The sequence below is a fragment of the Gallus gallus genome, chromosome 7 (assembly GCF_016699485.2).
Source record: "Gallus gallus isolate bGalGal1 chromosome 7, bGalGal1.mat.broiler.GRCg7b, whole genome shotgun sequence".
Classification (NCBI taxonomy): Eukaryota; Metazoa; Chordata; class Aves; order Galliformes; family Phasianidae; genus Gallus; species Gallus gallus.
In genome coordinates, this window is record NC_052538.1 from 31,470,484 (window position 1) to 31,495,763 (window position 25,280).

The 25,280-nt window shown below is 35.7% G+C and overlaps 1 protein-coding gene across 6 annotated transcripts in view; it reads right to left on the reverse strand.

Annotated features, from left to right (window-relative positions):
* The window catches only part of LRP1B (LDL receptor related protein 1B), a 581,170-nt gene that overhangs the window by 11,117 nt on the left and 544,773 nt on the right, over nt 1-25,280 (reverse strand). For 4 of the 6 annotated variants that reach the window (XM_004943007.5, XM_015289890.4, XM_040703825.2 and 1 more), the window contains exons 83-88: nt 24,959-25,123; nt 16,493-16,654; nt 12,534-12,708; nt 12,077-12,181; nt 10,089-10,202; nt 254-330 (exon numbers count right to left, since the gene is read on the reverse strand). In XM_004943007.5, coding sequence (XP_004943064.3) covers nt 254-330; nt 10,089-10,202; nt 12,077-12,181; nt 12,534-12,708; nt 16,493-16,654; nt 24,959-25,123 — 798 coding nt within the window. The remainder of the gene's footprint in view (nt 1-253; nt 331-10,088; nt 10,203-12,076; nt 12,182-12,533; nt 12,709-16,492; nt 16,655-24,958; nt 25,124-25,280) is intronic. The other 2 variants (XM_040703826.2, XM_422146.8) reach the window with 1 other exon arrangement.

Below are 25,280 nucleotides of genomic sequence, written 5' to 3' on the forward strand. Positions count from 1 at the left end.
TGATACACTTTAAGAAGAGTGCAGGCTAGCCTTGAAGCAGTGAGCATGTAGTGCATGGCATGGATCCAAACCATCTCATGGAACACTGAATGCCAATCAAAACACTGAAAAAACTCCTTGATTTTCCCCCTCTTACATTTAATATAGATAACCAATACATATTTCACAAAGTTTTATTCTAAATCATCATCAGCTTAAATTTTCTAAACTGACCAAAATGGGAGGGGCGGTAGCTGTTATTTGAAGTACTTACTTGTACTGATATTGTCAGACTTGCTGCTTTTGGGAGCTGGCCTCTCACACTGTGTGCCTGACCAGTTGGCGGAGCATCTAAAAAATCCAATTAAGATGGTAGAATTAATTAGACATCAGCTGTTAACACACTAACCTATTAAAGTGACCAACAGCACCTTCTAAAGAGGTGCACAAATAACTGTGATTCTACAAGATCAACAAGCATCATGGAAAGGAGTTATCAGTAGTCTGCCATGGTGCTTACAACATGTAGAGTTAGGCTTTAGCTCAAAACTACAGCTTCAGTTCCTATTATTATCACCACCATTTGATTCCAGAGTCCTTTTCCAAAATTATTAGATAGTAAAACAATAACCAATGGCGTATTAATGCATCTTATACCAATTCTAACTATGAGGTAATGAAGGAGAATGTGAGCTAGATCCATGCATAGCCAGCTTAGTCTAGCAGGGTTTACTTGTATTACTGTTTTAGGGTCAACCTTAATCTAGAAGCTCTAACAATGAAATCCAAATTCATTGTTAGAGAAACAATGCATATCTGGCTGGTCATAGATAACTACATGCACCCAGTAACTTCCAGTATCTGCACTCCTTGCCTCTTCCCAGGGTGCTGTTCTTCCCCATTGCACTGAATAATGAAAGGTTTACCACAGAATAATTTTCAAAGACCCGACTGTAATAATTTACTCGCACAATTAAGACCAATTTTTGAGTGATATTCACAGTTTACTGAAGTTGTCCTTCTTTTTCTCTTTGCATTTGAACGTATTACCAAAAATTCTATAACTTAACACTTCATACTTTAAAAATTTTAACCATGTAAGTACATGCATATTTACAGAAATATATACATGTAAGTGTGTGTGAGTTAAAGCACAAAAAGCTATGGATCTGAAGGGACTGGAGTATCTCTACTGGCTTCAGAGGTCCTTGAATACTGCTAATGTTAAGAATATGAGCCAGGTGTTGGATGAGCACAAAGATGCTATAATTTCCTTGCGTGAATATCAATATGCAAATATTTCTTCAGCTGAGAAGTTGCTCCCTATGCACATAAAAAAACCAACAAACGAGGAGTCCATACACGCAGTCTCAGCAAATCCATCAGAAACTGAAACAAACACCTGAATGAAATCCAATTGCTTATTCATCCGGCTGTAAGCATGATTAAGTTTACTACAGAACCTGAAACTCTCCTTGTGGAAACATCAGGAAGCAGTCACTTCTCATCTGCCACTGCTGCATATTGCAAAGTGACTCATATTTTTCTAAGTATTTTTGTATTATTTATGAATTTCAATAAGAGCTGCCTTTAGGAAAATGCAATAGAGCATTACTTTGCATGCAGTTCTAAGAACAACTGTTATCTAATAACTTTCTAAGGATTAAACAAACTGCCAGGTTTGGAGCTGGACATGCACGAGTAACACTGTTCTGTGATACAAAAAGGTTTGGAAAGGTACAAAATATTCCAGATAAGTATTGTGAAATTGTTACAGAAGAGTCCCAGCCAGGTTTGCTAGCAATGCTTCTCATCCTCCTCTGTTTTTGCAGATCACAGCAGAAGAAAGGCTAATTTCTCTGTTTGCTCTTAAGCCTCCTTGAGCACGATTCAACATCCAGACAAATCCCTTTACTGGGTTTCATATTAAGTCTGAACAGTCTTTGGATCCAATCTCTTATTGCTTTCTTTTCTTAGTAGGATATCGTACACACTTAGCTCAAACTCCACAGAGATAAACAATGCACAGATGGTCGTTAAAAACCATGCTCATTAATTGATAATTGGTTCAAAAATGTTCCTACATAGATTACTTGCATTATGATCTAGCAAGTTCTTTTACTTATTTAAATAGAAAACATTTCTTCCAGTGAATAAAATTCTGCAGTTGTTACTCAATTACAGAAAATATGTTTCACAATAATATATTTTAAAACTGAAGACAGTTGGCATTCTCACTCCATTTTAGCTCATTCCAAGTCACAAAAAACACATGATTTCAGTATTTTTAAGGACACATCTGTTCCATTTCTTCTATAGATCCTATCAAGTGGAAGAAATTACACTGATAGCTTACCTTACTAAGACACTATTTAATATCTAAGGAACCTCCCCCCCCCACCCCCCCGAAGTTTACCATTTAATGTACGGCTGCAAAAATCTCCATTCTTGTAGAGAGACACTATAAATCTTTATACTTATTTTATTCTAAAGAGAATCAAAACTGTTGGTATGTGACAACCATGAAATAAAGTCTTTATATTTCTCACTGGAGCTTTTGCATCATTGCTCTTGGAAATTCAGCTCGTGTGATTAAAGCTTGTTAAGAGAGTCCATTTTCTCATAATGCTTCACTCTGGAAAGGGAAATAATTCTTTAAGATTTAGACATACCTTGACTTTATATCTAAATCCTTCAATTGAAAATTCTGCTGTATAAGAGAATCATTACTGCAGACCTACCTTAAAACACTTAAAAGAAAATAAGATAGTGAGCGAGCAGAAGATTCACCACTGAAATACACAAGCATAAGCTTATGAGAAAATTGTGCATACTGTAGATACTCCTCAAAATCTTAACACAGATATGACACCACAACAGCTGGTGAAGAAAGAAATCCTACAGCTCTCTATATAGCAAACAGAGGAACAAATTAAGGCGGGAGGTAGTTCTTTATGTATCTTGGCATTTTAATTGCAAAAGCCGGCAATATTGAAACACTTCTGATACATTTAATAAAAGTCTCATAAAATCATGACAGCTAGTTGCCACTTCAGTTTCATTTTCCAAATGCTTGCTGTCACCTATAACTTCAATGGGACTGAAGCTGACAGGATGGCGATCATTTCCTTCTGTCCCTCCTCCTTAGAGGTAAAATGGTTGCCCCTTGGGGTCCAGGAAGATAGGGAAGAATCTTTTGGGCAGAACAGAAAAAGAAATAAAGTCCAGGGGAAAGACGCGTTGCTAGGAAGGGAATTTGATACAGAGAATTAGCCAGAAGGCGGCACATTAATAAAGACAGAGCTGGGACATAGGTGACAGTTAATGCAGGAACGTGGGAAAAACAAGCAGTTCTTAACTCTTTTACTAGTCTTCAAATACAGTAGACATAAGTTGTTCTTAATAACATCAGACAACTTTCTGATACTAGACTTTTCTGATTTTTAAACTCAGGCTACTCGGTATCCAGCATGGGAACTGATTTCTGCTTTAATTGGATGCACAGAATTTTGTACCTTTCCAAATCATTTGGTTCTGTAGCACTGCCAACACTTTTATGGTCAGAGAGATGAGATTGGCAATACAGGCAAAAAAGAAAACAAAAAGGTATTAGTAAAGTAGAATTGCAAAAAGCCAATGGTTTCGTTGAAGACATCCATGTTATCAAGAACTGTGAAGAGAGACAGTGATAACGCCCAATGTAGGCTATACAGAGAAACACAAAATGAAACAGTGGGGAGCTTGACAGCAAAGGAGAGAATGTACTCAGCCAAGTGGTGCAAGGTACTACAGGTGAAAATTCCCAGTCCCCCATGGAATCAGTGAATAAATCAAAGAGCAATAACATCCTAGAGAATGCCAATATAAATCCTCAAAGTTAATGTGATAAACAAAGGTTGCATGTGGCCTGCTGCCAAGGTCATTAATGAAAGTATGCTACAGCTCTTTTATTACAGTTTAAGTCTACATATAGAAAGAGGTGGCTGTTTCGGAAACATACAGTCTGAGAAACACAGAGCCTATGCAATAGGGGTTATTATGCAGAGAAAATAGTATTAGGGAGATGTTTTAAAAACTCTAAACTGAAATTGTATAGGCATCCCATTTGTAATGGGAAACATTTAGAATTCAGATATTTATACTTCAGAGTTTGATCATGCTGTTCTTTACAGGACCTATTTGCGAGAGAGAACATTTCTTTCCTCTTTCTACAACCCTTATAGGTCAGTGTGCTGAAATGCTCTAAACTCAATTATATAGGCACTTGGTCAGAAGGAACTATTTGACTATGAAATGTCTGAACAAAAAGATGATAGTAAAAAGGCCAAATTGGAGGCACTTTGGATTTTCTTTCCCTATTTTTTTTTTTTTTGTCATAAAATTATAATATAGAAGGCACACTATGCAGTTAAACTTACTTTTGCGGGAACTGCTTTCTAACTCAACATACCCATGTGCAACCAAAAAATGAGAGAGAGCAGCACTAAAAGATTAATAAGTACAACAGAATCAGTGCAACAGTCATTACGACATAGAGGTTGACATGGAATTGAGAGTGTTTCGTACATAAAAAAAACTAATATAGTAATTTTCTAACTTTGCTTTCCTTCTTGGTCAAGCTATAGATAATAAACATGCTAATGAATGTATCCAGCTCCCCTACTGTAAGAACACATTATTATTCCACTGGAAAATATCATTAATATTATAAATACTTGAAATATGAGAGCAGAGAACATCTGGATTATAGTTATTTACTATCTGTATTAAAGTGCACTGAAAGACAGAAATGGAAACAATCCCTATTTTTTCCCACAAACTATAGGATAATTTAGTATAAAAAAATCCTTGCACTAAGGTAAATCACAGAACTATTCCTTATAAAAAAAAAAAAGGCAATGATTTTGGAATGAAGGCATTCTTTATACAGAGAAATGGTATTATAGAGTTATACTCACAAACTCTCCAATAACATTTCCATAACTGTTTTATGTAAAAATAGATTACATTTTAGTATATTGGTCACTTGATATCCTTACAATGGACACAAAGTAAAGGAAATTGATGTAGAAATACAGATTACCTTGTCATTTTAACAGTTAAGAATAGGAACACTGCCAAAGTTAGGCAGAAAATTACTTTTGAGCAACACAAGCAATCTTAAATTTGTTTACAACATACAAGAAAAATGTGACCTTAATTATGAATTTAATTTTTGCATGTTACTAATACACACAAATGGAGCATAATATTCACTGCCAAGGAACAAGCCTTGAGATACATCTTAGCCTCTGTTATCCCAAGGTAAGAAATTAGTTATTTGTATACAATACATATGCTGCACATGTTTTAAATTTAATAATATAGACCTACTATATGAACATTAAGTGTGTTTAGATGACTGCTACTTTAGTTGAAATTACATTGAGCAATCAAGCAAAAGACTGATACGGTAAAAATATTAAAACAATGAGAAATGACTGGATCAATAGATACATGACAAACCAAGGTTTTCTCTCCTTCTTACAGAGGTAAATGAGCAGTGATGCACAGCAGCAGATTCTCTTCAAGTTTTATCTGGACAATTGAAAACTCATGGACAATGGACAGTTGCATTACAATCTAACTGTGCAATGAAGGATACACACTCTCCTCCTTTCCAACATCTTGCCATTTCTGTATCAAGCACTTCTCAAACATCTGTTCACATTTAGACCTTTAAATTAATGCTAGTTTATAATACAAACTGGATGAAAAGTCTTCTATATTATAAAGTTACAACCTATAGATTATGTTCAAATTCAAGACATTTATAACAGGTTTTTGGTTTTTTTTTGGTTGAAAATGAAAGCTCTCAAAGAACTAGCATAACACTGTGAAATTCGTCTTGTAATTATAATTAGATAGCTCATTAAATATATCCTCAGAAAGCATATGGAAAACATTTATTGCAAGATATTTTATAAATTTTTCTGCTCTATGATTTATACTGTCTATCATGGTTAAATCGCCTTCTCTTAGGCTGTCTTCTTGATGCCATAATTGTTCCATGCTGCAGTAGTTTTTTTCTGTAGTTTTTTTTCTACTCAGCCTTCAGAAAATGCCAGTCAGGGTACTTCACTGACATCTCTTTCTTGTCCACAACCAGATTATGGGTATACTTTAGCACTTTTTTGATCAGAGCACTGCTAAAGTTTTACATTTACTTATGCGCACACATGTACTTACATTGTTTCTACAAGTTATACACAAACTGCTCGCATTTGAAGTCTTTTCAATGGGAAGGAAATATCAATAGAGGGGTACAGCATCACATAAATTTCTTGGATGGAAAAGCAATCTGTATTTCTACAGAATATGAGATATACGGAGGACACTCTGCGTAGGGGAACTCACTCAGATTTGCATAAAATGTACCCATGCAGATGTGTGTGCACATGCACACGCACATGCACTCACACGCATGCATGCACACACATAGAATTTCTCTCTCCAACCTACTAAAAATAAAGGTGGTAAAATATCTTTCTTGTTCATTACATTCCTGCAGGAAGTATTTATTTTGCTGTCTCCATGTCATCACCTCAAGCTTCTTGTCCTTGTATACAAAGAAAATGATTTTTTTCCTCTCCCTACTTTTTTTTCCCACTACTGTTCTTAACATATTGCTCAGACAAAATTCTCATTTTAGAAATGAAGTCATTTCTTCTTTCTCCATCCTTCACTTGTCAGATTCTTATGCTACCATAATCTTGCTTTCCTTCAAGCTCCTCTATGGCATGCACCTTTTCGTTAATTTGAAAGATCACTGATTTCTCTATAAAATTTGCACTCAGAGCCACAGATCGACTTAGTGTAAGCAATTAAAGTGTCTAGGATGACTTATTCTTCATTGTAGAAGAAATAACATTCTAGTTTAGAAATGCAATGCAATCTAAAGGTCTGTGAAGAGTCAACACTTCTAACCAAGGCAACTAATTTAATACTGTGAACAGTCCTCTGAATTTCTCTCTTTCTTATGGATTGACACCTAGGAAACAGGGGCTCTGAAGTTAAGATGAAGTATACTGTACAGTAGTGTAAGAAGGAAAAAATGACTACCATCTTATTTAGACAGCATAATAATATAATCTTACTGTTGTCACATTAAATTCAGGGTCATTCAAAAGCCTATTAAAACATTTATAAACTCTCTTTCCATTCACTTGGGTGTTGAAAAGGACCAACAGAATGTTTTTGGTTTTTTTTTTGTCAGTTTTGACTGTAAACTACAGAACAAATACAAATGACAGTTCATACAATAAATAGGAAAAAACATTTCTTGATTATTTCTCATCTGCATCTGATCTCAAGTTCATTCTTTCTTCAATGGACTGATGAAGTTAAAGAGCAATTTCAACATATGTCATACGTGTCCCCTTTTCCTCCCCCCCCACTCCCACATACCACTACAAGGTAATACAGAAGATATCTTTAAATAAACTTAATAGGTAAAAGCCACAAAGGCAGTAACTAGAATACAAAACTATACCGGTACAGGACACCCACAGCAGTGAAATTTTCAGAAAGTTAATGCCTCAAATTTTATCATTTTGATAAGAAATTCTCTTTCAACTTTCATTATTGAGCAGGAAGGAAAATAATACAGAAAAATAAAATAAACGATAATGAAAAATAATGTTAATAATTCATATTTTAGATTGTGTAAGATTTTACATCGAAGACCCAAACAGTCTATGCTGCATATTTTGCAACATGGTAGAGCATTGACTAAAGCTGGAGACCAACTCCACAAATTCTTCCTTTTTTGGACTTTGAGGTATAGTCAAGTTAAGGCCTTATTGCATTCAGAAATTTGTTAGGTGGAAAGTACAAGTCTTATTTCCCATGTGAACCTGATATTTACTTGATTCAAAGTTCAAAAACCTTGAAATAGGAAGATTTCTGGGGAAAAAAAAAAAAAAAAAAAATCAACCCTAACAGTAAAGGTTGGTAAAAGGACAGTAAGTTAATATAGGCTTATAGTTCTGCATAATTATGGCTATGGGATTGTTCTTAAGAATGGATAAATTTTATTCTCTCCAGTATTTACTGAATGATAATAGGGGCTTTATTATGCATAAAGTTTGCTTTTTCAACTGATTTGGCTGCAAAGAGGCAGAGGAGCTCTTACTGAATTAAAATAAAATCAGCTATTTCCAATTCCTTCCTTCTAGAAATTGTCCACCCATGACTAGTTAAGAAAAATGTAAACCCTTAACTGTCTCTTAGAGACCAGGTAGATGTCACACACAGTGTGACCAGCAATGCATGCTGAAGGGGTACATTATTTTCTCTAATCATGGAGCAGAACTTATAGAAAAAGGCTTTCAGATTGCTGTTCCATGGCACAATGACTCTAGTGAAGCATGGGATTGTTTCATTCCTTCCTGAAGTCTTCTACTTGACAGTACGAGGTTGGTAAAATTATAAACAAGCTTCAGTTTAAAGCTAATTTGTGCCACAAAAAGAAGATATAGGAAACAATAGAAGTGGGAACTGTGGCTGGCAAGGACTGACACACATGGAACTACAATTCTCTATCTATCAAGCAACTTGTTCATTTGGCATCTGGCCACACACAGATCCACGAAAGAGGTTAAAATTCATGTTATCAACACAAAGACTAAGAGGTTTAAATATGATTTAATATCTTAATAAAAAAAACAAAAAAGTATTTTAGACACCAAATATAGTTAAACTAGATCAAAAGATCAAGAGAAGAGAATGCGTGACGTCACAAACAAATATCAATGCTGCTCAGAAAGATCCTAATTCAAATAACTTTGTTTAAATTCGACTGTCATATTTCTGACAGATTTGACTACAGTTGAAAGAGAATGCAATCCTGGTTGGCAATAAAAAAATCACATTAAAAATAATTATATATTCATCTTTATCTGTTAAAATCCGTTTAATAAAAAGTAAACTTTTACCTTTTTAGTGGTTAATACATTCTTAAAAATTATAAGAGTAATTCTTCATGCTTTATGTTCAGATTATTTTTTCTATTAAAATGCTCCACAATAAATTTTGAACTGTTATCTTCTTGAGAGCTCAGGTAAGGTCTCCAACATTTTGGAAGAAAAGGAGGAATGGTATTTGCATTTCATGGCCTTACAAGGAGCAACATTTTTTTTATTTGAGCTAAGTTATTCTTAAAAGCCAAGTATGATATAGAAAAATAGAAACTGTCCAAGAAATGCTCACCAAAAGACCATATTCTTCAAAATTTTAATTTGTGGTAGATGGAGCTCCAATTTACTTTCTTATAGATTTATGGTAGCTCTAGTTGGAGTTTCATTGCCTGAAAAACACTGGCAAAGGATTTTTGATTGTATCGTTTTAAAAAATCAGATTATTCACCATACCTTGGTTGCTCTCATTGCTACCTATTATACAATGATACCAATTCTCACAGTGCTTTCTGTTTATTTCCTGATGGGGATTAAATTTTTCCCTTGAATAAATAGACTTCAAATCCTTTAGCAAAATACAGCACACAAGTGTATCTCTTTCATGCTTTTTTTTTCATCAGAGAAGACAAAGTTATAACAAAGCTCAAACATTTCTGCTTAAGAGGTGCTATTTTACAGTGTATTTTTATAAAGTTTACACAGAGACTTATGAATACAAGCTAAACTCTTGAAATGGTAGCTAAATAGCTCCTCTGTTTCTTTCCCTATAGAGATAGGAAATAATAAGTCGGTTTTAGGCTACAGAACATATGCAATGTCACTATTTGCTAAGCTTTATGCTGTGTAGGATTAAGTTGGTAAAACATCTCAAAATGTGAACACTAAAAGCCATGAAGCACTTCCAGTATTTTCCATACACTTATTAAAAATAAAGCTTTTTATTTTTTTCCTCCAATGACATGGACACTCCAACGGTATGTTAAATATACTCATAAGTGCAACTATCAAAGGGTAAGTGTGCATTACAGAAACGAGTACCCAGATTATGTATATACTGTGAAATGTATGTGAACGTGCATGACTTGAACCAATGAACTGTGGCCTGAAATGATGTCACAGAATGTGCAGCATTAAGTGGAAGGTTAAACCTACTTGCATCTTGGTTCATTAAACGCAGTTAAAGTGCAAATTCCCTCATTCTGACAGTAGTAATCACAAGGGTTCACTTTCTGGTCACAGCGCTGACTTTTAAACCCCACAGAGCATCTGCAGAATTTCAGTAAAATAGACCTATATAAATATTCTGCCTTTTGCTGAACAAATTTTAAATGCATTACATTTAATGATGGCAAGACACGCACACATACATAGGCACACACCCACAGATATAAATAAATTAGTTTTGTTTGTTTGTTTTTAATCCTGGAAAGATCTAATTTAACTACACTGATAAGTTTTCTCATCAAAGTTTATCAAACACTTAAAACAATGAGCCTCTACAAACTTATGCGTTCAGGTGTTCAGTATTTTTTGTTAACTGTACTACACATTCGTATTGATTGATCAATACGAGGCAATTCAAGGACCTTCAAAACTTCAGCCTTCTTAGCATTGTTAGCTGTGTTGGCATATGCTGCAGCTCTCGTGCACTGTAAAGCCATACACAAATTGATGCTTGAAACTTGTTTTCCTTGAAATACAATGGCGTTCCATATGAGTGTGAAAAAGAATAAGCCAGTTTAATTAAGAAAAAGAAAGTAATAATTTCAAGCTTCCAAACTAGCCATAATAATAATAGACAAAATCACTTAAAACTGAAGAAGGAATGCAGCGTAGAACTGCATTCCACTGTCTCTAACCACAAAGTTTAAACATTTCTTGTCAATCTTCCAATAGTACAGCCCCTACACTTTTCCCCCTTTGCATAGTCAGTTCTTTGAGAATCTGAATACGATCAATACTTTCTCGAAGTCCATCCACCTCACACATGTCAAAAAGGCAGGGGTGGCTGTGCACATGTATTCAAAAAGTTGCTGCAATACTATATCCCTTTGGACAATAATTTATGCCACCCTGGGAATCAGACACTTGAGTCTAATTCGAGTATCTCATACTCTCCTGGAGAATACTCTGATCTCCACTAAGAAATGGAATATTATTCCACAATGAAGCTCTTCTGCAGTGCAGAAAATTTTGGATGACTTACTAAGCAAATGTGACAACCCTCCCTCCCCCCCCCCCCAAAAAAAACAAAAACAAAAAAAATACCAACCCAAACCCATCAACCAACCAACCAACAAAAACAACACAAAAACAGGAACCTGACTTCAGTAGCTCAGTGTAACTGAGAGCAGGAAAAAAAATCAATTCTTGCTACAATGACTACTTCTGTATTTAATGTTTAGCAGCTGAACAAGAAGATATACAGTAGCTCTCAAGAAAGGACCAGAATGTAGGGTTTTCTGCCTCTTAAGAGAGTACTTAACAGCCTAGACTACAAAATCATATTTCCTTTGGTATTTGATATCTGGGCTTAGGAAATGTATCTTGAATTATTTTCTCAACATTGGTGCATTTCTGCAGGAGGGAGAGAGATATCTCATCCCAGAACAGCCAAGGTCCTATGGGTATTGTAAAAGTTAGGGCTGAAACAAGAGGTACAAGAGCATGTCCTTGGACTCACAGAGGAAATAATCACTGACATTATTCTTCCTGTTCTCTAGCCATTAGTTTCCCTCCAGAAATGTCTTGTCATCACCTCTGACCATCTCTACAGAAACCTTAATCCACCTTTGAGAAGCAGCAACAGGCAACTATCCTGTACATTTGATTCCATTCCCACACACCTCTGTGAGCTTTAGACATGGCCTGAAATTATTAGGAGTCTCAGGAGATGCATCTTTGTGTCTATATACATTCACAATATAGATCTAGGGTGTATCTTTTGATCTACAATATTGCAAAATAGGTAGATCAAGTATCGGGTTACATAAATAGCCAGAAAAAAGTACCAAATGTTATGACTGCAACTGAAATATTTTACTGTCTACACAAATCAGAATAACAGATACATTCATAGAAACTTTAGTATTTTTTGGCCGGGAGAGATTTGAATGGTCTCCACAATGCAGGATACTCACAGACAGACAGGTACATTTGTGTCGGGGTCCAGCTGGCATGTACCACCATTGTAGCAGTAGCCATCACATAACTGACATGTGGAGGCAATCTTTCCATTAGTGCAACTGCCATAGTTAAAAAAGGACAAAAAAGAAGAAAAAGAAAACAATCACTATCTAATAAATCTAGTGAACCACATTATAATGATCCACACATTAGAATACCGATTTTATGATTTGAAGACCATTCAGTTTCCTCTGCGCTATGCTTCCTTCCACGAACAGTACTCCAAAAGTTGTTTTAAGAAGTCAAGAGCCACTGGGTAAACCCAGACTCAGTAGCTGAACACTCAAAGGCACTGTTCTGATGTGATCACTTCAAGGGTTGGTTGTTCACAGATTTAAAATAAACTACAGTATAATGGCTACAGATACATAATTTTGAACACAGCCCCCCTTTCCCGACACACATGCTTACTTGCATACTATGTCATTATTGTCCTTGTTTATTATACAGTGTCCCCCGTGACATCTTATACACTTGTCCACTTCACATTTTGGACCTTCAAATCGTACTGGACAGACACATTCTACGCTTCCATCATCAGAAATAGTACATGATTCAGAATTCACACAATAATGGTGGCAAACATCTGCAAGTAGAAGAAAGCTAGTTAAAAAGATATTGAGGAGTATTGTTTCATATAGTAAAAAAAATAGCTTACTTTTCTTTCTGTTGAAAAGTAGAATCATGAAAACAAAATGGTGAATGAAAACGGTGACTTCACTGGGAACTACAAGAATCAAGAGTCTTCCCAACAGATAAGCAATACATTATCAATGCAAAGTGAAACAGACATACAAGTTCACAAGAGGTTTCTTTCCCCTTCTAGATGTCCAGCCATTTAGGGCATCATCATACTTGATATAAAGACTACTGATGAGAAAGGCAGAGTTATGTTAAATATATTTAATAGCACACTGGCTGAATACAAGTCTTCTGATAAATTCACATTACCATTAAAGGCATCATGCTAAACTGAAGTGGGAACAATATTTTGAAATAATTAACTTTGATTTTCATTTCTCCTCATATAAGATTTCATGAAGTTTTAACAGTAACACATAACATGATCCATAAGTCTACAAAACCCTACATACACGCTTATCTTTGTAGGCTGTGCAAGACCCCATTATTTCATGTAACTACTTCAAAGTCAGCAGGACTGAGACTTCAAGCTGTGAATTCTTTTAATTATTTAGAAGTTCCAGTAACAACTTCATTTTTACCTCCCTTTTTAAAATATGCCATGTCGAAATAAGGAAACTTCTTGAGCAATAATATACTGGCATATTAACATGATGGTTCATTTTTATTTACATAGTACTGACAACTTTCATTTGATGAAACAGTTTTGTTTTCAAGTCTTCTCATATCAGCTCAGCCAAATCCCCCCACTTCTCTCTGTTTCTAATACTTTCTCCAGTTCTGCACAACATTTTAACTGCACAAATTGGAGACAACCAAAATCGATATGTTTTACTTAGCATATACAAGACTGCTGAATTATAAGGGCATCTCTTAAAGCAAGAAATATGCTTGTTTGTTTGCCATTCCAAGAAACTTTCACTGACTGCCATGTCACTTTTGCTGACAACTGTCGGAAGAGGTCTGATAGAGGACAAAGCTATTTTAGTCGACTGCTGGCAGAGTTATTTCTCTTTATTATCTGCATATCTCCACCTACTTCAGCAGACAGTAGACCAACTAGAGAGGCCTAAAAGGCATGAAGAGTAGTAAAAGTAATTCCTTGTGTGTGTTGCTCCCTGATTCCAGGTGAAGAATAACAAAACAAAAACTACTGTAGTTAGAAAGCTAAGAGTGAGAGATATTTTATGAGAAAAGCACAGTAAGATGGAAAGTTTTGCATGTACATTAGGACAAAAAGCCCTAAAATCTGGAAATAGGAAGTTTGTACTTTAAAGCATCTTCAATCTTCTGATAGATTCTGCTAGATACACAATATGAATGCTGCATTAGATCAAAATAGCAAGAAAAATTCTTTTTTTTTTCTTTCCTTTCCTCAAAGAATAGAATTTCAGTTTCAGTGAAAGTAATAGCTGATGCAATCGCTCCATCCACCTTGAGTGGGAAATACTGTCTATTTTTTTTGGCTGTTTAGGCTTTAAATGATACAAGAAATGAACTTTCAACAACTCTGTATTTTTTATTTTAGGAATTTAAAATAGGCAATTATATTCAAATACATGTGCATATAACAACATGTACAATGTTAGTGGAATTTTATGTAAATCCATTCACGTAAGTTTATTTCACCAATGCCATTGCCTTGACATGAAACACACATTTTGGTTATTAGCCCTTATGTGAACTAATCACAGGAGAAACTCTGCACTGGGTCATTAGAGAAGATAAATATGAGGAAAATAAGGTCTTTGCAATCTGGCAGTACCACAAAAGTCTTCTCCCTGCCATAAAAACACTAATAATATTTTCTACTTCAGAGAACGAGCAAAATACCTATGCACTTTCACATATCACCCTTTGCATAGAAAATTGTTTCAATCATATCACTGAAAGTCTGAAAAAGATATAGTACAAGCAACCAATCTTTGTAATGAACTTGTCTTAATATATTTTTATTTTGCCTATTTTATTATGCCTACAAAGTGATCATGTTAAACACAGCAAAAAAAATCATACGTTTGTTTGATTAAAGAAAACGAAAATAACAATGACCTATCTGTGAATCTATACACCCACTGTTAGCTGTAAACTCATACAGTTTCATAGAACTGTCATTGGCCACAAAAATAATATTCTGTAAGATTCTGTAAGAGTCTGTAAGACTCTTTTCACCTAAAAGTATTAAGTTTTAAATAAACGAAAGCTTTATTTAGTATTTTATAATGTTTGAGTCTCTTCACATCATGCCGTTTTTCCAAAGTAGCAGCAGACAATCCAAATCTGATAATGAGCACTGTTTAAAAAGGACCTCTAAATTTACATTTAAATTGATTCCTAAAAAAAAAAAGAAAGTGAAAAGAAAAAAGCTCTGAGAAAAAAAAGCTAAAAATATGTTTGCAGAAGCATTCAACTAGAAACAATTTGTTTGGTTTTGGGTAAGCCTCAAGTAAATATTTTTTCTTAATCTGTGTGTCTGTCTGGGCATGATTTATGTACTATACTGTTTTGAAATACCCTATTGTTCTTGCAGATAGTTATTTGTGGATCCATGCAATTTGTTTAATATCAAGTGGGAGAGAATCACAATTACTGCTGGTTTCCCATTCAAAGGTTTCAATTTATTTCATAGTCTCCCAACTGGAAATGCATTCATTTTACTTCAGTGCAAATCCTATTTAAAGACATGCACTAACCCTTTCCCTGTTTGACAGCCGTATCACTAAAACTAAGCACTTTTTGTATCCAACAGATGATTCCAAAACAGACCTTTTTAACAGTTAATTCCCCTTGAATTTTGTCCAATATTATCCTTTTCAGTGAATTACGCAAACGCAAAAAAAAAAAACAAAACAAAAACTAAAGATGATGGTTTTCACACTGAATGCTCTATTCTGTAACAAAAACTATGACAGTCCTCTATCTCAGTGCTTGAGTTAAAAGAAAGCAGGAGGAGAGACAGGGAGAATTTTGAAAAATAGAAACAAAATTGAATCTCAGAAGATAAGTACATGTTAAGTCAGGGTTGCTAGTAACTAGCTGCTTGTTAGAGCACTAATGACTTTCCTGAGGCATGGAAATCTTTGGAAAATATCTCACTGAGGTGAGACTGATAGCTCAGTAAAATGAAAAAGTACAGAGAACTTCAGATGCAGAGAACAGAACATGAGCCCTGAGAACTGTACAAGAGTAAGGCATCGAAATCCTGATTTTCAGTACGAGACAGAAACCACACTGAAGGTGATCTTGGATCGAGTCAGATGGAGGAACACAGGGGAATGAAACTCAAAGCAGCACTGGCAATGTGCTGCTTACCGGGCTTAGAAATAAAACGGGAAGAGAGCAGTTGGAGGCACAAGGGTTGGCTTTTTGTGAAGTTAAAGGATACCAGAAAAATTCTTTAACCTACTAGGAATTCCACCGGCAACAAAAAAAAGCAACAATTTGATTAATGAAGTCAGATGTTGGGTACACCTAGTAGGATTTTTTCATGAAAATACAGAAATAATTAATTTCTAAAAAAGCTCATTTTTCTTACATATGTCTAGAAGGATATTGCAAGTGTGTTCAAAGATCCCTTGAATATATAAGATCCATTTTCTCAGAAGAATAATTCTGGAGTTAAATTTATCAATCTGTGCAATACGAAAACAATACGATCCACATTAAACTTCCACTATATAGAACTTCTGCTATAATTTCAGATTTTCTAGTTTGTGAAGATTACTTACAGTACTGACATCTGTCTCCTGTATACTCAGGCAAGCAGCTGCAAAAGGGCTGATTTCCAGCAGTGACACTGCAGGTTCCTCCATTTTGGCAAAAACGATGGCAGACTGTCTGATTGCAGTTTGGTCCTGTAAAACCCAGCGCACAATTGCAGGTGGGCCTCCCTATTTAAAAAAGAAAACTTCTTTATGATAAAGGTAAATAAAAATTGAAATAATAATAATAGCTTTAAAGATAAATACGCATCATAAGAGTAACGTTTCAATGCATGAGTTCAATACTTTAACTCAATACTGTAACTCAAGGACATCTGTCTTGTATCACACTAAAGATGCACTGAATGTCCAATATGCCTGAAAAGTAGTGAAGGGGGGGGGAGGGGATGTATAAAATGAACCTCTACCCTACAGTAGCCTATTTTTAAGTGGTTTTCATATAGAGTTTAAACTCTAATGCCTTTTCCTCCTATGATTTTAACCTATTTCAATTTTCCCTCCCCCCCCCCCACCCTTATCTAAATCTTTTGTCTATGAGATTTATAGCTTTGTTTCAACTTCACTGTTTTATTAAACTATTCCACTTATCACTGAATTTTTAAGGCTTATCTTCTCTAAAACAACTTTCAATATCATGTAAATGTCTTTCTATCCCCTGAATGCACTTTTATATCTCATCTGTAATCTCCTCTTCAAGTCAAATGATTTGATGTGTCCAGCTAGCCATTTTCCTTCTCAATTCCTAATAATCTAGTCTCACTCTTACTTATTTCTTATGAAACTTTTCCTCCAGCCTCCCTCCCTTTGCTTTAATTCAGCCTTCCGGGTTTTCTTAAATTTAGGGAAAACTGATAGATTTTAACACTTTTCTCCTTTCTGGATTCCAAGGCGGGTATGGGAAGAGAGGCAGACTAATCTAAACCCTAGTGCACTTCTGGAATGAGGTGGCAGGAAGGACAGAGCTCGTTTGAATCATACAGAATCCAAACTGATGGCAAGCACAACCAAGATCCTAACGGGGTTACTGCAGAGTCAGATTGCTAACAGGCAATGAATAAGAAACACATATTGGTGCAAAAAAGACCATGCACAGGCTAGTGACAGTTGAACAGTAATTGGGTAGCAGGCGGAACTTAAGGAGTGTCTCATCAGGAAACCAACAGAGGAACACACATATGCCAGAAATCTAAGGAATAAGGTGGGAGAATTGAAATGTCTATTCTTGAATGGGTATATCAATATCATCGGCTTTGACAAGTTTGGAGAAGGAAGGCAACTAATAGGATGTTGTAAGACTATTATATGTTGAAGGAAATTAGAGAAAGCCAGACAATGCAGTAATGAGAGACTCCAGTTATCCCTACATTTACATTTGTACAACTCCACACCAGGGCATGAGGCAGTAACTATCAGCTAAAACCCTGCTTCACAGAGGGGTGGGGTGGAGAGCACACCAGAGAAGCTATGCTTGGATTGGGTCTGATCAGTACACAGAATTTAGTTTAAAACATACATGAGAGGCATGATCTTAAATAGTTAAAATGCATTAACATTTAAGGGTCACTTCCCCATAGCACCTTCTTATCTTTGTCTTAATCTAACAGTAAATCTCTACCACTGCCTGATTTGCTGAAACATTACAACTTGGTCCTTTGCTTGCAGTATTGTCTCATTCAGTGTTTCTTCAGTAATTTTTATACAATCTCTCACATAGGCATCTACATCTAATTACAAATTCACATTTGTCTCCTGAAATCTTATCACCTCTTCATCTAAACTCTGCAATGTATGATTCTTTTTCTACTTTATTCTCTATTTAGCTGGTTCTCTCATTAAAGTCATACAAACTAAATATTCCACAACTGCACAATTTTCATTTATTTCCAGTCTACCTTTGTTTTAATCCCATATAATCATTTAGTATAATATTCATTGGTGAATAAAGAAGTGCCTGTATTTTTCTACTTTCTCAGAGGCGCGCAAAAATGATTTCTGTATTATTTTTCTTTCCCTTCATTCTTATTCATTTGTTACATCAAACCCTTCACGTAATTCTTTTCTATATTTTCTATTTTAAGCCATGCTAATTTAAAATGTTTTGCAAATCATCCTAAAGGCCGTGGGATCAGTTAGTCTCTTCCTCTAATGAGTACAGCAGGAACAAAACCATCGACTTAAAATAGCTCCAACTAGTTTAATATGCATCAGCCTGGTTATTCATATCTGTCCCCTGTGATCTAAACATTAAATCAAAGATGTTGAACTCAGATGTTAGAACAAACTCTTTGCTTTTTCCCCATGTATACACTTGTATTTAAATTTCTGCCCCCGAGTCTGGGGTTTCCTCATAATCTTTCCTCTAAATCCATCTTACACATGAAATAGTGATAGAACATAAGTCTGAAATCAGTTTTTATTATTAATGTTCCTCTATTTTTTAAACTGATGGGACAAGGATATTTTCATAGTTTGTAGAAAAATTATTCTATTCTTTGCTAATGTAGCCTTATAAATGTGTCAAATTGTGGACACTTATATGAAAATTTAATTCACTATAGCCTAAACCCCATTTTTTTTCACTCAATTTAACACGACTTTTAGTCATATTAATAGTTCATTGCCTATTTATACACAGACTGTTGGCATCAGAAATAATAACAATAATAACAGTAATGACATTTTCATCTGCCTTATTCTCATGAATTATTTTGGATTTTGGATATGAAATGGTTCCAAGAACAGCTTAATAAAATTGCTGTGCAAAACAATGATAAACAATGAGTGCCACAAGTTTTCATACAACAGAATCCAAATAATGATTTAACCAAGATCTCACATATCCTAACTAACAACTGTTGCATAGTAGTCTCATGCACAGAAACCTCAAGCGTTTACATTGGTAATGATGTTTCAGGACTGGAGCTGCATAGAGACAGAGTAACATGTCTCTCAACCCCTGACATTTGTCAATTCGGTAGTATTTTTTTATAAAAAGAACATAATGCCTTTTGCTTCAAAAAATAAACACTGTATTTGTTAGCTTTTAAAAATGTTCAAAAAATAAACTAGTCTAGATGAACGCCTGCACCAAGACATAAGTAATTTATTTCTTCCAGTTGATGGTAAATTCCCTACCAGCAATATGTGCATTCTATTTGTTACATATGAATACGCGCAATCTGTTTCATTTGCATATTTCACTTGCTGTCCCTATTAAAGCAATCTGGCACACCAGCCTACTATAAGTAACACTGTGTCCTCTAGAGGGGTTGTCAGCAGTTCGTGGGAATCGCAATTCATTTCTGTGAACCATAATTAGCTTTACTGAACCAAAAGTAGTGGAGAGAAGCTGTATTACAGTACATAATTAGAAGCTGAGCTGATTGGGATCAATCCCAATAGATATGCATTCTGTCCATGTTGTGAAAGCAAAGGAGAAAAGAACCATCTCAAAATGCATGAGTAGAGTACTCTCAAGGCTGGTTGTGGTGCCTACTTTGGATCAGCTGCACACCAGACCAGACAACCTTCCACTGAAATACCCATCCTCTCCCCTCATCCAGTCCCCAATCCTGGTTAGAGGAGATGTACATGTTCCTGGGGGGCTTACCAGTATGAGACTGCAGGGACTGGCAACAAACTAAATTTCTTCTTTGATAGCCATTTTCAGTACAAAGTACTGTGTCCCTGTGTTTTATTTATAAAGAAGAAGATAAAATAACATCTACGTTCTATATATGTATTTTTTGATGTTAGGAGTGTATTTCATCAATTACCATTTAGTGGAAACAACTTTTTTTTTTTTTACTCGCTTTTCTACAAACATCATGATTCTATGTGGTTAAACTTACCCTTCATAACAAGGACATAGTACAAAGATGTATTTATCTAACTTTGTGAAATAGTTTGATCTAGTCTGTGAGTTCGACATTTAGAAAAGTTTCCTCCAACATTTTTACTTCAACTGTAAGTATAGAGGAAGTGTATTTGTATGATATCTTTTTTTATTCCCCTTCAAATTCCCATTAATTTGGTTTACTGGAAAGTGTTCATTATTATACCCAAACTTTTAATTACATGTCTCAGATGTGTACTTTTAATTAACAGATGACATTTTCTTTGTTCAATTTTTGTAGTTCACTACAACTGTCATAAACTTTTAAATTTTAATTAAAGCTGCCCCAATCTCTAGCTATATAATGTTCACATAGGAATTTGCCAAACGGCTTAGCAGTAAGTAAACCAACAGTGAATAATCCCTGAATTGCCAGTGGGATTTGTTTAACAAATTAACATTTGTGTGCAGATAATGAGGTTCTACAACTTACCACATCCAGCAAAGATTTAGCACAATCACGTTTCGAAAAACGAGTAATACTCCGTGATTTACTTAATTGGTTATCACTTTCCTATTAAGAATTACGTAGCAAAGGAGAACAGAATTTACACGTTCACTGGAACACACGCGTTCACCAGAAGTGCATCTCACATGCTGTGACATTCTGTTTGGATCAGACAACAATGACAGATTTGCTTTCATGGTGTATTTGCCTTGAGTTTTGAGACAGAACCCAACAATGAGGAAACTTCCCGACTCCCAGGGAATCCTAACAGCAGCTGGCTACCTTCAGAAGCTCGTTCCCCTGTGAAGCTCCCCAGCTAAACACCAGCAGCATGCAGCAGAACCAGTTTCCCTCGAGTCAAGAGATGTGCACAACAGCTTGGATGAACAAGCACCACGTCAGGAAGTCCAGATATCGTCGCGGGCAAATCAAATTCACAGAGGTGCTTCATGGAGTCCATTGTGGCAGAACTAATAGACAGCAACTGACTCCTTGAAATGGGGAGAGGGTAGAAATACAGCAGCTAAGTGGTCCCTGTGTACCCTTCCCTGTCACCAGCTGTGGCTGCTTCTTATCACATCAGTGCTAGCCCGAAGGAATGTGCTCTGCAGTTCTGCCATGTACGTTTATCGACAGGCCCTATGCTTCCCAAAGGGCATGAGTGTAGAACGGCACTTGTGGATTGCTTCCATCAAGGCTATTCAAGTTGGAAAATATAAGAAATCAATAAGGGCAATCAGGGCTTCTACAAATGGAAGATTCAAGCAAGCTGCAGTTATTGCAGGTCATTTATATTTTGTGGGTGCAATTTGGATAGGAGCTAACACACATATGGATGTTGGAACTTCCAGAGAAAAAAAGCATCAACATTTTGAACAAAAAAAGAAAAAAAAAAAAGAAGGAATCAGGAAAAGCACAATGCTACTTGACTGCAACAGTTTAGTGGCACAGTTTGATGAGCTGATAGTATAGCAGATGAAAAACTGCATTAGAAAGAACTGGTTGGGAAGGTGGTTGCACAAACAGGAACAAAACAGTAAAATAAATTAAAATGATAGTGAGTCGATTTAAAATACTAATTTTGTACTTTCTGGATGCAAAAGAATTCTCTACACAAACATAAAAAAACAGAATGTGCCAATGGACAGGTCAAGCTGCTAGGACAAAACATTTGAAATCTGGACATAACAAAATGCTTAAGTTCTACGAACATGAATGAAAAGCAGAGGAATTCCTGGTAATAAAGAACCTTTTTATTTCTACATGTTTCAACGTGCAAGAATAAAGTAATCTGTCCACTAATGAGACTCATGAACCTGACAAGGCAGATCAGCTCTTCCTCCAAGGCTGAAATGATGAGAGTGAATGCTGCTCTGTTCCATATTTCACACCCTCAGGCGAAACTGTAAATGGAACATGCAGCCCTTGCTGCCAAATATGCGTTGACCCAGTAGCATACTTGGCATAGTGGTCCATATGACTGGAAAGAAGAAATGGTTGTTGCAAAAACACCTGAGGACTTAATCTTTGTTAATGGATTAATTTTTAATGCCTTAAGAACATCCAGTTTAGGGTTCCTCTGTAAAAAACATAATGGTTTTAGTAAATTATGGATTAAACTATGACAAGAGGACATCTCATTAACTTGTTAGTTTTTTTCAAGAAGACATGATTTATAGTCTGATACAGGTAAGTAATGCAGTCTGATAAGTAGAGATTTCTTCCTAATAGAATATTTACAAAGTCCAGGGGCAAGATGTGCAAGAAAGATGAGATGTGGATCAATTTGAAAATGTTATCTAGAATGCTGGGTGAATTCACTTTGATTTAGAAAGATATATGATCTTTTTTTTCCCCACATCTTCATATGAAGGTTATGGCGTGGGCTTTTAGGTATGAACTGGAAATGGCAGATGGAAAATCTGGTTAACTTGAAATACGCTTATTAAAAATTTGATGAAACTTGGAAAGTGAACAGAGCACAGCAGAATAATACTCCTGTCAGTGGGTATGGCCCAGTAAGAGCCATCAGAACTTTTGACATCATAAGGACGTGGGAGCGAGGTGCACATTTTGTGCTCAGCAATAGAACCTGTGACTCTAAGATCCAAGTCTCCACTGCTAATCAGCAGGGATGGCTCTATGCATGTCTCAGCTGATAGAAGCTGAGCATGAAGTGACTAATTGTGGTACAGTAAACATCTGATGAAGTTAAAGTCTCGAATTCCCCTCATTAGGCAGTGTAACATCAGTAACATCATTTCATGCCAGTGAAACATGGACTATAGTGTAGTGATATTCATGCTGTTCTCCTAATGGTGTTTTTGGTAGAGACACATTATACTGTTTGAGACCAAGCAGAAATAAGGATAACTTCTGCACCTCCAGGCTCTCTGTAGCAGGTGGGGCCACAATTAACAAATCAGCAAAAGTATATTGTATAATCTTGCTCGTATCTCTCACTCACTGGTCATCAAGTCTGCTTCATTAATTATTCCAACAAGGCAGAGAGATTTCAGAGGTTGGATTTAGTAGGGAAAAAGTATTAAAAATCCAGGTTATATCATAGCTGTGTGAGCACAGCAACTGCTAGCTGTATGGTGAAGAAAAGGCTGTTGGAAGTGTCTGAGCAAAAGAAAAAGAAAAAGAAAACCCAGAGGTCTCTGCAGGATTCAGAACTGAGCTGAGCACTGGGAGCTAAATTACTTGTGTCTTTTAACACCTCAAGAGTATCAATTAAATACCAGATATGTAAATATGTGGGAGTAAACATCCTCTCTTCAGATGACAGTGAAGTTCTGCACATCATTTAAATCATCCGTGAACATCTTTCGTTCACTTGCATGTCCTCGCTAAACACGTATTAATGTCACTAAACTGATACAAATCTCTGCTTATCACTTGTGTCAGTACTTCCACGAGCTGTGGAAGCAGTTTCAAGTATAATTCAATCAACTTAAAGCAATTCTGATTTTCTACTATTTAGCCATTATTAGTGATATGAACAATGAAAAATGTTAACTCTCAAATACTCAGAACTGAAAAACCCTTTGTTTAGTACACACATCAGAAAATCAGAATAGGATCCATTCAAGCCAGCACAATAAGTGAAGCTGAATTATTAAACTATATAAGCTAAATTAGTACAGAATATTGAGGAGAACATTAAGATCTATGGTCATTTTGTCACAGAGACTAAGATACATAATTCTGCATTATAGGGAGTTCTGTTTTAAACAGATCCTATGATCAGGTGCCTGTACTTTCCTTTGGATGTTGGTCATTTCATCACAAAGGGGAATAAGATTCAACTCCAACATCTGACAGTCTTGCAAGAAGAGAGGTGTTAGCAAACTCCTTCACATGTTCTGCTTTGAATCAAGTATTTAAATGTTCCTTGGAACAGAAAATTGAATTTAACTTCCAGATCTCACATAGCACTAAATTTTAGAGTACTTCTAACACACTTTCCCCCTCTCTAGCCCAAGCAGTATTTAATTGCAGTACACAACCTGGATCAGCCTATGTGTTAGGCACAAAGGCCAACTCCCAGATATCCTCATTTTGACAGTTAGGATAATCTCCCTTAAGATAAGACATGTGATTTCAAATTCCTTCAGGCAAACAAAGGATTTGAATTCTGATCTACCAAATCTTCCTGAGAATTAGGTGAGGAAAATGCCTTTTTTTATTATTACTATATTTTTAACTCCACTAAGACACAGGGAAAAGACTGAAGTCATACCACACTGATTTAAGGAAACTATGCCCAGTAGCACCTAAAAATTTAGAGAAAGAATTAAGATAGATACAGGGCAACATGTGTGGTGCTTTTCCACACATGGTTTGACTTTACAATTCCCTCCTGACACCTCAGTATGCATGTTTTCATGCTGGATAGTTCCATGCTCCTTTTTGTGAGATGTAGTTTGGCTTTGCCAAAACACTGAGACCCATGAATGAAAAGCACTATTGATAATAAAGTCTATGTACAGCATATGCTGCTATATTGCATAGAGTTTAAGTACAGACAAAGGAACGAAGTCATAGAAAAAAAAAGCTAGGAATAGATTCAAACACTTAAATTAAGGCCTATAAAGTAAATATAAAGCTGCACAGAAATATGTACCAAGGAGAGAGGCTCCACAGGTTCCTCCATTCTGGCAGTAGTTGTAGCAGTGGTTGGTTTCACACCTTTCACCTGAGTAACTTGGCCAGCAGTGACATCGTGGATCTCCCTTCTCATTTATAATGCACTTTCCTCCATTTTCACAGGTTAGTTTGCATGTATCATCTGCAGCAAAAGCACAGAGAACAATTTGTACTTTATACAAAGCTACTGATCCCTACTAATGTGCAAAAATACATATGCCTTTCAAAAACTAAATGGTAAACTACCACACGGTGCTAGAAAAAAATAACAACAAACACATTTAACAAAACATAAACCA